The sequence below is a fragment of the Carcharodon carcharias genome, chromosome 16 (genome assembly GCF_017639515.1).
Source record: "Carcharodon carcharias isolate sCarCar2 chromosome 16, sCarCar2.pri, whole genome shotgun sequence".
Taxonomy (NCBI): Eukaryota; Metazoa; Chordata; class Chondrichthyes; order Lamniformes; family Lamnidae; genus Carcharodon; species Carcharodon carcharias.
The window spans coordinates 37,081,361-37,094,330 of record NC_054482.1 but is presented as its reverse complement, the minus strand read 5'-3'; the positions used below and the strand labels follow the sequence as shown (position 1 = coordinate 37,094,330).

General features: G+C 45.7%; 1 protein-coding gene across 1 annotated transcript in view; it reads left to right on the top strand.

Moving 5' to 3' along the window:
- Positions 1–348: 348 nt before the first annotated feature.
- The window catches only part of LOC121288931 (probable voltage-dependent R-type calcium channel subunit alpha-1E), a 1,066,831-nt gene continuing 1,054,209 nt past the window's right edge, over positions 349–12,970 (top strand). The window contains exon 1 of the mRNA XM_041207798.1: positions 349–662. Coding sequence (XP_041063732.1) covers positions 349–662 — 314 coding nt within the window. The remainder of the gene's footprint in view (positions 663–12,970) is intronic.

The window sequence follows — 12,970 nt, the reverse complement described above, 5'->3', positions numbered from 1 at the left end:
GGCGATGACAGCATGGCTCCTCAGCAGAAATGAGCAGATGAAGGCTGTTTGTGTGAGGATTTGATTTATTCCACATTCTCTCTGCTGGTGCCCACTGGGTTACAGCCGAGTGTGTGTGTGGAGGGAAGGAGGGCTGCTCATTTGTAATTGCCCCCCTCCCCTGTCTATCTCCTCCCTCCCTCTCTGGATTGGGATGTGAGGAAGGTGCTTTCTGTTTGAGTGAGACTATTGCAGATTTTTTGCCTTTGGGAAGCAGCTTCCGAGGCTCTCAGTCTGAGGCTGAACCAGTTCTCTCTCTCTCTCTCTCCCTCTATCCTCATTCACCCACCTTCCCTCCCTTCCTGCAGGATGGCTCGATTCGGGGATGCGATGAGTGGGATATCGGTGGATGGGGGCTCCGAGCAGGGCAGGAGCCGGCACCAGGTGCCCGTGCCAGGCAGCACGGCGGCGGCGGCAGCGGGAGCGGCGGCGGCGGTGGCGGCGGCGGCTGCGGCTGAGGGCTCGGGACGATTTAAACAGTCCAGGGCGCAGAGAGCCCGCACCATGGCCCTTTACAACCCCATCCCCGTCCGACACAACTGCCTGACAGCTAACAGATCGCTCTTCCTGTTCGGGGAGGACAATATCGTCAGGAAATTGGCCAGGAAGGTCATCGAGTGGCCATATCCTTCCAAAGGTTGCATCTTACAACCGAACAGTTTGGTTTAAATTCTCTTGATTCTCCCTCCACCTCTCCATTCCCTCTCCCTCCACCTCTCCATTCCCTTTCCCTCCATCTCTCCATTCCCTCTCCTTCCATCTCTCCATTCCCTCTCCCTCCATCTCTCCATTCCCTCTCCTTCCATCTCTCCATTCCCTCTCCCTCCATCTCTCCATTCCCTCTCCTTCCATCTCTCCATTCCCTCTCCCTTCATCTCTCCATTCCCTCTCCCTCCATCTCTCCATTCCCTTTCCCTCCATCTCTCCATTCCCTCTCCCTCCACCTCTCCATTCCCTTTCCCTCCATCTCTCCATTCCCTCTCCTTCCATCTCTCCATTCCCTCTCCCTCCATCTCTTCATTAATTCTTCAGTCACCTTCCACCCACTTTCCCACTGACTCTTCTCTCTCGTTTCCCCATTGGCCAATCTCCATTCCCCATTGGCCAATCTCCTTTACCACTGACTCTTCCTTCTTCTCCTTCCACCTCTCCATACACCTTCCATTGACTTCCCCAACTTGAATTCAATTCAATCCCATTTCTGTCAAATGACAATTGGGTTTTTTTTCTGTACTTTCTCCTTCCCATATCTTTGCCCACAACATGTCTGGGTGAGGACCAGGGAAGGGTGGGTGATGAATTTGCTGGTAAAGTTCAGCTTGGTGGTTAAAGTTGTGCTGAGGAATAAGACTGCCAGTGCTTATGATGTTTCCTTCTTGGGTTGTGGAAGAGAAGGGTGGCAATAGCAGGAGAAGAAAAAAAGAATGGACACATTTGGCATTTGTTAGCAGGGCTGCATCTTCACAGGCGTGGCGAGGTGTTAGGGCCTATGTGCTATTGTTAGTAATGGGGTTCAGTTGTAGGAACACAAACAGCAATGTTGTGGCTCTGAGACCATTGAGTATTGCTGAAGAAAGAGTCATGCTGTCAAAACTTTTCATCTCACACTCATCAGGACAGATGCAAGAATGCCAATTTTCAAAGGGAACAACACTTTATAGTTCATGAGAAAAGAGTGATGATTGGTTGGTGAGTGGGCTCTGATTGGCTGAGACATTACCATAGTGAATGCACCAGGGAGCTATTGCCCCCTTGTTTTGTTTATTCAAAAATGATGCAATGCCTGGACATGTTCCTTTTGCCCTCAGAGAACAGGTCCCTGTGCATGAATATATGTAGCTTCGAGCACGTGTTAGTGAGCTACATTGTGAGCCTGACTGACAACCTTAAATTAGTTGTTAGTGTAATTCATAGCACACTTGAGATTGTTCAGTCAGTGCCATCCAACTGCGGACTCACATCTAATAGTAGACATTATGTTTTGAGTTTTGTAAGAACAGGTTGGTTGAGTTTGGTCAGTACTTTGCCTGTTGTGAACAGTTGAAGGGAGGTGCTGTTTAATACAATCCAAGAGTTGTTGCGATATATGGTCTTTGTACATGGCATTACACTGGAATTCCAATTCATATACCACATTGCTCGTTTGTGTGGTAGCTTCATTTTGATTTGTTTTTCTGGTTTAACGGCAGCATCCTGATGGTGGAAAACACCACTTGTGTTGCCACTGCATTGTAACAACTGTAACGGCTAGCTTTGCCTGTTGCTCAAATTTTTGAGATATTTTACCCTTAACTGAGGTAGAATCAGCATTTTTCAGGGCTGAAAGCGACGGCCTTAGGCCTAGTCATGAGTATACACAATGCACTGCGAGCAATTGTCTGATTGGTGTAGCCATTATCCTGCAGCTTTGAGGCAGCATATTTGACATATAATGTCTAATGTTACATGTGATTCCGTGATTGGACGGCACTTACTGAACAATCTCAAGTGTGCTAAGAATTACACTAACAACCAATTTAAGATTATCAGTTGGGCTCACAACATAGCCCTCTAACACTTGCTGGAAGTTACATATGGTCATATGCAGGGACCTGTCCTCTGCAGGCAAAAGGAACATGTCCAGGCATTGCACCCTTTTTGAATAAACAAAACCTTGGGACATTAGCTGCATAGTGCATTCACCATGGCAATGTTTCGACCAATCAGAACCATCTTGCCAACCAATCAGCACCCTTTTCACATGCAGGATAAATTGTTATTCCTTTGAAATTTGGCATTCTTGCATCCATCCTGATGGAAAGCTTTGACAACATGTCTCTTTTTAGCAATACTCAAGTTCTATACTAACAAGCAACTATGAGATCATTGTCTTATTGAATGGGGAAGGAAAGGTTCATTAAGAATCCTTTGTTGGGCAGTCCTTGCCCCTTTATGAGAGATTTGGGCAGGAATGAAAGTTAGGATCCCTGCCTGCACTCAACCCCAATCCCATCTATCTGGAAATGGCTGTGCCAAAACACAATTATAGTTTGGATTTGGCAACTGTGGTTATTAGTTGAACTCTGTGAATGCTCACTGGGGTATTGTGATTCAGCCAATAGATAGTCAGATCTGTGTTTCCTGGCAGAAATAAACTCTGAATGCATGATATTTAACAATTTCAGGTAATTCTGCCTGTTAGTAAGGGCAGGAGAGTGTTGGCAGAGTAGAATTATAATGCAGGAAGATGGCTTGTGATTCAAGTTAGCACTGATTCCAGCTCTCCATCAGCCACACGCTAGCGGTCCTGAGATGGCACTTGACTTGACCCGAAGCATCTTTGGGAGGTTTCCATCGACTCTGGGGATTAAGCCTGAGGGGGATGCTCTGTCTTGAGGGAGCCCATGTGTGCCTGGTTCAGACCAAACGTCCCAAGTTCCCCTGCCTCATAAATGTTTGTTGCTTGCTCCCAGCTGTGACACAAAGGGTTAACTCCACTCATGTTCTGTATCCTGACCTTCTCAAGTAGCCATGCCATTTATATTAATTAAGTTGCTGGTCAATGTTTACCCTCACTATATTGACGGTGGGGATTCGATGATGGCAATATCACTGAATGGTAAGGAAAAGTGGTTAGACTCTTGTTGGAGATCATCTGTATGGTGCGAATGTTATTTCTTTTAAAATGTATTAGTAGCTTAAGCATTGCTGCTATTTGTCGCCCACTCCGAGAGATTTCTCGGATCTCTGGGTAGGGATGGTAAAGGGGCAAAGGAGACAGGGAAACAGTTCCACAGGCACTAAACACCCACTCCAAAATCTGATGCCCTCCAGAAGTGTGCTTCAGCTCTCAGTCTTGCTGCTGGGGATGGAAGGAATCACCAAATGAGAGGTAGTGGGCTCTCCTTCCCATTGGGGAGGTGGGTAAAGAAGGAGCGAGTGAGTCAGCTGTCTCCATTGTGGGCTGATCCCCACCTAACTAAAGGGAGTAGCATTGGGAGAGTCCAGGAGACTGGTTTTTGCCTGGTAGGTCTGTGATTCAGGCCAGGCCAGACCAAGATCCAGTTTTCAGTCACTAAATCACAAAGTATACATACTTTGCCCCTGCACAATGCCCCTTCCACTACCATCTTCATTTAGCACACATGCAGTAGTCCTTTAAATACCCTTCACCGCCACCCCCCGCCCACCACCCCCCCCCCTCCCCCCCCCCACCCCCCCCACCACTCATCCGAGCCCCCCACCCCTAATCTTGCTTTGGGTGAGCGACTCGAAAGGCACATGTTGCTTAGCCTTTGAGCTAGTGTCTGTGTATTTCTAATCACTGCACTGTAGAAAAGATATTACTGCACTAGGAAAGATGCAGAGGAGATTTTCTTTATTCATACATGGGATGTGGGTGTCGTTGGCTGGGCCAGCATTTAATGCCCATCCCTAATTTCCCTTGAGAAGGTGGTGCTGAGCTGCCTTCTTGAACCGCTGCAGCCCATGTGGTGTACATACACCCACAGTGCTGTTAGGGAGGGAGTTCCGGGATTTCGACCCAGCAACAAGGATGTTGCCTGGAACAGAGAATTTTTGTTATGTGGAGAGATTGGACAGGCTGGGATTGTTTTCTTTAGAACAGAGAAGGCTGAGCAGAGACATAACCGAAGTGTATACAAACATGAAGGGGGTCAGGGTAGAGTGGACAGGAAGGTCTTTCTCCCCTTGGTTAGGGTCCATTACCAGAGGGACATTAAGTTAGGGTAAAAGATAGGAGGTTCAGAGAGGATTCAAAGGGAAATGTTTTGACCCAGAGTGTGCTCGAGATATGGGCTTCTCAGTTTGAAAGGGTGGTAGAGGCAGAAACCCGCAGAACATTTAAGAAGTACTTGGATATGTACTTGAGATGCTGTAACCTACAAGACTATGGACTAAAGGCTGGAAAGTGGGATTAGGCTGGATGGTTACTTGTCAGTTGGTGTGGACACAATAGGCCGAATGGCCTCCTTCCATGCTATAAATTTTTATGATTCTATCCGAAGAGGAGACGTAGAATAACAGAAAAATAATCTTGATGCGTCATGGTTTTGGTTTCCAGTGTTTTCAGAAGAGCTTCTGTTGCCTGTAAATTCTCAGTTATTGCTCCACCTTTTCTCCTGTCAATTTTCTTGGACCTTTGTTCCTCTTCCCATCTCAGCAAAGCCCTGATTTTATTGTAATAAAGATTCATACCAATTGGAAATTTCTCAAATTGAATTGTTCTTGCTGCAGCAGCAGGTTGTGAAGGCAGAGTTCAGTGTTCAAAGAGAATATACAATCAGCTAGAAATACAGCTTTTTCTTCATACACTCATGGGATGTGGGCGTCGCTGGCTGGGCCAGCATTTATTGCCCATTCCTAATTGCCTCTTGAGAAGGTGGTGGTGAGCTGCCATCTTGAAATGCTGCAGCCCATGTGGTGTAGGTACACCCACAATGCTGTTAGAGAAGGAGTTCCAGGATTTTGACCCAGCGACAGTGAAGGAATGGTGATATACTTTCAAGTCAGGATGGCAAGTGGCTTGGAGTGGAACTTCCAGGTGGTGGTGTTCCCACCTACCTGCTGCCGTTGGCCTCCAAGGTGGTAGAGGCCATGGATTTAGAAGACACTGCCGAAGGAACCGTAGCAAGTTGCTGTGTATCTTGTATATGGTACATATTCCTGCCATTGTGCATTGGTGGGAGAGGGAATGAATGTTTAAGGTTGTGGAAGGGGTGCCAATCAAACGGATTAACTTGTCCTTGATGTGGCTGAGCCTTTTGATAGGATTTGATGTATGATTGAAGTCACATATGGGCCTGAATGGTAAGACAGCAGATTTCCTTCAGAATATTAGTGATCCAGTTGTGATTCTATGACAATCTAACATCTTAATGGTTACTTTTATTGATACCATCATTTTTTAAAGATTATTTTACACTTCTTTTTGAAACTTCAGTTTTCTCAGCAGCCATGTATTGTGGAACTTAGCAACTCAATTCTGGATGCAGGCATGGACTGTTTCAGTATCTGAGGAGTTACAAATGGTGCTGAACATTGTGCAATCATCAGCAAACACCCCCACTTCTGACCTTGTGATGGAGGGAAGGTCCTTTCAGACTGGAGGATGGTGGACAATGGTGTTTCAATGCTTTTGATTTGTTATAATTAATTATTTGGATATTGGAATGCAGAGATGATACCAAACTTGGAGGAGTGGCGTACAGTGAGGATGATGCCAACTGACTGTAAGAGGACATGGATAGGCTGGCAGAAAGGGCAGGCAGATGGAATATCATACAGGGAAGTGTGAACTGATGCATTTTGGCAGAAGGGCATGAGTGAGGCAAATAGACTAAATGGCACAATTGTAAAGAGTGTGTGGCTCAGAGGGACCTGGGGGTTCATGTACATTGACCTTTGAAGGTAACAGGACATATTGAGAGAGCGGTTGGCAAAGCAGATGGGATAGGGCTTCGTAAACAGAGGTATTGGGTACAAGAGCAGGGGAGTTATGCTGAACCTTTATAAAATTCTGGTTAGGCCCCAACTAGAAAATTGTGTCCAGTTCTGGTCACCACACTTTAGGAAGGAGGTGAAGGTCCTTGAGAGGGTGGAGAGGAGATTTACCGGAATGGTTCCAGGGATGAGGGATTTTAGTTACAAGGTTAGGTTGGAGAAGCTGGGGTTGTTCTCCTTGGAGCAAAGGAGATTGAGGGGAGATTTGATAGAGGGGTACGAGATTAGGACAGGTTTAGATAAGGTAGACAAAGAAAAGCTGTTCCCATTGGCTGATGGTACAAGGACTTGGGGACACAGATTTAAGGTTTTGAACAAGAGATACAGGAGGAATGTGAGGAAGAACTTGTTTACACAGCGAGTGGTGATGACCTGGAACTCGCTGCCCACGAGGGGGGTGGAAGCAGAGACGATGAATAATTTCAACAGGAAATTGGAAGGGGAGTTGAGAGAAATAAACATGCAGGACCTTGGGGATAGAGCGGGGACAGTGGCTCTGACTGATTGCTCTACGGAGAGCTGACATGGACTCGATGGGCTGGATAGCTTTCTGTGCCAAAAAGGCTCTAGAATTCTTTGATAAAATGGCTAAAATTGATAAAATGGTTAAATCTAACACTTCACTCTGAGGAACTCCTGCAGTGATATCCTGGGACTGAAATGATTGGCCTCCAACAACCACAACCATCTTCCTTTGTGTATGACTCCAACCAGTGGAGAGTTTTCTCCCTGATTTCCATTGAATCCAGTTTTGTTGGGGCTCCTTGATGCCACACTCGGTCAAATGTCAAGGGCAGTCACTCTCACCTCACCTCAGGATTTCAGCTCTTTGGTCCATGTTTGGACCAAGGCTGGAACGAGGTCAGGAGCTGAGTGGCCCTGGCAGAACCCAAACCGAATGTTAGTGAACAGGTTATTGCTGAGCAAGCACTGCTTCATAGCACTGTTGATGATCCTTTCCATAACCTTGCTGATGATTGTGAGTCAAACATCACACTCCACTAACTCAATAAATTGAGTGCAAGCATCCAAGTACTTTCAACTGGTCAGTAATGAGTATCGGATGCAGAGAAGGATTTGCAAACCCCAGTGCTTACAGGGTTAGCTGATTTCAAGAGTATTGCAAGTGTGCTTTCGTTGAACAGATGCGAAATAAATGCTTACAGCGTAGAAAGAGGCCATTCAGCCCTTCTATTCTCTACCATTCCTATGTGAGATCAGCCCAAATTAATCCCATTGCCTCAATTTCTCTAGCTATATCTCTGAATCAATCTGAAACTGAAACCACTTGCCCGCTCTCTCCCCATAGGCCTGTATCAATCTCAAATGAATCCCATTGCCCCGTGCTCTCCCCATAGCCCCATATCAATCCCAAACTAATCCCACTGTCTCCCCATAGCCCTGTATCAATCCCAAACTAATCCCACTGTCTCCCCATAGCCCTGTATCAATCCCAAACTAATCTCACTGTCTCCCCATAGCCCCATATCAACCTCAAACTAATCCCACTGCGCCGTTCTCTCCACATAGACCTGTATCAATCCCAAACTAACCCCACTACCCTGCACTCTCCTCGTAGCCCTGTATCGATCCCAGACTAATCGCACTGCTAACACTCTCCCCATCACAAACTAATCCCACTGCCCTACTCCCTTCCTAATAGCCCTGTATCAATCTCAAACTAATCCAGATGCCACGTCTTTTCCTGTAGCCTTGTATCAAGGACCTTGGGTGGTTTATGTACAGAATAACAGATACCCTAGAGTGAGTTACACACTAGAATCTAATCAAGGGGTTCGGGGTGGTTTATATATTGAATAACAGATACCCAGGAGCGAGTTACAGACTGGAATCTAATCGAGGGATTCAAGCGGTTTAAATATAGAATAACAGATACCAGGGAATGAGTTACAGACTGGAATCTAATCGAGGGGTTCAGGGTGTTTTATATATAGAATAACAGATACCAGGGAGTGAGTTACAGACTGGAATCTAATCGAGGGGTTCGGGGTGGTTTATATATAGAATAACAGATACCAGGGAGTGAGTTACAGACTGGAATCTAATCGAGGGGTTCAGGGTGTTTTATATATAGAATAACAGATACCAGGGAGTGAGTTACAGACTGGAATCTAATCGAGGGGTTCACGGTGGTTTATATATAGAATAACAGATACCAGGGAGTGAGTTACAGACTGGAATCTAATCGAGGGGTTCAGGATGGTTTATATATAGAATAATAGATACCCAGGAGTGAGTTACAGACTGGAATCTAATCGAGGGGTTCGGGGTGGTTTATATATAGAATAACAGTTACCAGGGAGTGAGTTACAGACCGGAATCTAATCGAAGTGTTCGGGGTGGTTTATATATAGAATAACAGTTACCAGGGAGTGAGTTACAGACCGGAATCTAATCGAGGGGTTCGGGGTGGTTTATATATAGAATAACAGATACCAGGGAGTGAGTTACAGACTGGAATCTAATTGAGGGGTTTGGGGTGGTTTATGTATAGAGTACGTGATACCCTGGAGTGAGTTACAGACTGGAATCTAATCGAGGGATTTGGGGTGGTTTATGTATAGAATAACAGATACCCGGGAGTGAGTAACAGATTGGAATCTAATAAGGGGTTTGGGTAATTTGTGTACAGAATAACCGATAACCAGAAGTGAAAGCTAATGGTTTGCTTTGGTGGTTAAATTTTTTGCGTAAGAGAGCCTGATTATTCACACTCTGAAATAGCAGTAAGTGTGATTACTGCACTCGTCGTGAAGTGTGATTTTCGCCAGCTCCAAGTGTAAATGTAGGACTTGCTTGGAACATTAGGTGGTGAGTGAGACAAGTTCAGCAGTGGATTACTGCTTTTTTATTGAATAATTAATATTCCATGGATCAGTGCATATCAAGTCCAAATCACTGTGTTGGGGGTACTCGCAAAACAGAGTGCGGAGCTGGCAGTTAACCTGACTGCCAACAACTCACCGTGTGTCATTTTCCATCATCCAGATTATGGGATGGCACATTGGAATCCCTGTAGGAAGCTGGCCCTGCCCTTGGGCAGTTGGTGTTAAAATGCTGATTTATATTCTGTCAGGCGCACACACCTCGCTGAATGATAAACACAGCTTAATATTTAATGTAGTGACGCTGAGGAGTGAATCTCCTGCAGCTACTTCTCAACCTCTTTGATTAAAGGCTACAGTGGCAAGCTACACACCAAGTGAAAGGCAAAACAAATATCCCTCTACACTTCCCATCAAACACTCACAGGACAGGTACAGCCCGGGGTTAGATTCAGAGTAAAGCTCCCTGTGCACTTCCCATCAAACACTCGCAGGACAGGTACAGCACGGGGTTAGATATAGAGTAAAGCTCCCTCTGTACTGTCCCCATCAAACACTCTCAGGGCAGTTATGAAAAGTTTGTGACAAGAGTGAAAATTAGAAGTATTCCATCCTGTACCTGGATTGCTCTCTGACTGACCCACATTCTTCAGTTGTGAGGTTAAACAATAAGACTCTGTGGATTGAAACAACTGCAGGGTGAATCACTGCAGAATCCAATCTTATCTTGACCCAATCATGCCAGGGATGACTTGAGAGTGATGGGGTGGGGGCCAAATTGTTTCCCCACCCCTCCTCCCCTCCCTACCCAGGGCTTCAGCCACTGATTTAGATGCATCCTCTCTCCACCCCCTAAGTTCTCACCGCCCCTGCCTCATCATGAGGTCCCCACTAGCTCACAGTAAATCAAGATAGAGAGTAAAGCTCCCTCCACACTGTCCCCATCAAACACTCCCAGGACAGGTACAGCATGGGGTTAGATACAGAGTAAAGCTCCCGCTACACTGTCCCATCAAACACTCCCAGGACAGGTACAGCACAGGGTTAGATGCAGAGTAAAGCTCCCTCCACACTGTCCCCATCAAACACTCCCAGGACAGGTACAGCACAGGGTTAGATGCAGAGTAAAGCTCCCTCCACACTGTCCCCATCAAACACTCCCAGGACAGGTACAGCATGGGGTTAGATACAGAGTAAAGCTCCCTCTACACTGTCCCCATCAGGTACACTGGGAACAGGAGAAAGCCTGTTTCATCATTCAGTTAGATCAAAACGCATCTGCACCTCAACTCCATCTATCTTCCTTAGCTGCAGAATCTTTAGAAAGACAAAGCTATCAATCTCAGCCTCAAATACCTCTATTGTTCTATAACGTTTACAGACTTTCTGAAGGGAGAGAGTACCATATTTTCACTCCCCTTCGTGTGAAGAAATGTTCTAATTTTTAAGGTTCTTCCCCCCTCCCTCCTTGCTCTGAACCCCCTCCCCCCTCCACCAGCAGAAATATTTTCTCTCTACCTTTAATCATGTGAAACTGCTCAGTCAGATCATTCCAATAACTTCCATATTCAAGGAAATGCAAGTGTTTGCATCAGCTCAGTGACTAAGCCATTCCCCTCCCTGCTTTGTGTTGCCCTTTGCCTGTCAACACAGTGGAATTACGAAAGTGTTTTTGTTATAAAAAACAATCCTTTAAACATATGCTGCAGTTGAATTGCATCACGTGGTGTAATTGCAACCCAGTTGCGGAGGGTGTGAAGTGTTGTGTTTGCAACAATTTACTACAGATACAGGAGTCTCTGTGAACCAATTAGTGCCTGAGCAGCAGTGGCAAGTGTCGGTGTCAGTATGGTTTAACTGGGTGACTCACTCCCGCTCGGCTTCAAGTGGCTTGCAGTCGACAGTTGGTGTCTTGTAAGCCCTCGATATTGCAGCACAGAGCCAGCCCTCTGCCTGAATTCATTCTCAGGTGCACTCAGAGAGGTATCACAGTAAATCATAGGAGAAGCACTTAGTAAGAGGGAAAAGAACAGATGCAAGAATTAAATGCAAGAAAATAGAAAGGAAGATATCCTGACGTTTACTATTCAGGACACCCCAAATTATTTTATAGCCAATAAAGTGCTTCTATAATGTAGTCCTGTTGTAATGTAGGAACTTGGACAATTTGCACACAGCAGGATCCCACAAACAATATTATGAAAGAAACCCAGATAATCTCTTTTAGTGCTGTTGGTTGAGGAATAAATATTGGCCAGGACACCAGGCTGAACACCAACCCCCCCACTCCCCACTGTTCTTCGAAATAGTGCATGGAATTTTTTCACATCTACACCAGGACTTTGATTTAATATCTCATCCAAAAGATGGCGCCTCCGACAGTGCAGCACTCCTTCAGCACTGCACTGAGCACGTCAGCACAGATTAAGTGCTCAAGTACCTGGACTGGGCCTTCAATCCCCCAACCTCCTGCCTCAGAGGTGAGAGTGCTGCCTGGCACTTAAGTGAAACCAGAATACATCCCAGGATCCCAAGAGAAAGGGGGAAGAAATAACAGGCCCTCCAGATATTATGGCGATAGCAGTAACCTAATCAGCTGTAAAGAGAGAAAGTCGGGTATGGAGCGGCAGCCTGGCACCCCTGCCCTCTGTTACTTTATGTTGAAGTCAGTGGAGAGTTAAAAATGAGCATCCCATCCCAACTTACCAGCTTCCAGCCGGTTAGATTAAAGTTGCCACCAATATTTCAGCAATTCATTGAGAGTAAATGTGAACTAGAGAAACAGGGAATGATCAATGTAATAGCCATTTTAAAAAGGAAGACAGGGCTGATTTGGGTAATTACAGGCCAATCAGTCTAACATCCACAGTGGGGGGGAGGTTTTGGAATCTTTAATTACCAAGGAAATGACCAAATATCTCAAGGGAGAAAGGAATTACATGGAGCCAAAAGCACTGAAATCAGCCAATCTGCACAAGGTCTATGCAGGTGGTTATACTTGCTACAAGCCTCTCATCCTTTCCAGCTATCACTATTATTAGGTTATTTCTCCCTCATGTGTTTATCTCACTCCCCCTCAGATGCGTCTATTCTCTTCACCTCAACTAATCCTTGTGACAGTGAGTTCCACAGTCACCACTCTCTTGGTAAAAAAGTTCCTTTCAATTCCTTACTTATTAACGCCCATCCTATATTTATGAGCTGCAGTGTTAACCTCCCCGACAAGTAGAAGCCCCTTCTTTAAATCTACCCTATCAAAAGACCTCTAGGAGGTCACCTCTTGGCCTCCTTCTTTCTTAGAGAAGAGCCCCAGCCTGTTCAGCCCTCCTGCTAAGTGAAACCTCTCAGTTCTGGTACCACCCTTGTTAATCATTTGCATCTTCTCAAGAAGCAGCTGATGTGGAGTTCAGAACAGAAGATTGGGCCTGAAAAGCCTTACTGAGTGCATTGAGGCAGTAACCAATATGGCGGACAGAGGAAATTGGGTGGATTTGGTGTACACAAACTTGCAAAAAGTCTTTGACAAGGAGCTGTAAGACAACAGCAACAACAATTTGCATTTGTATTGTGCCTTTAACATAGGA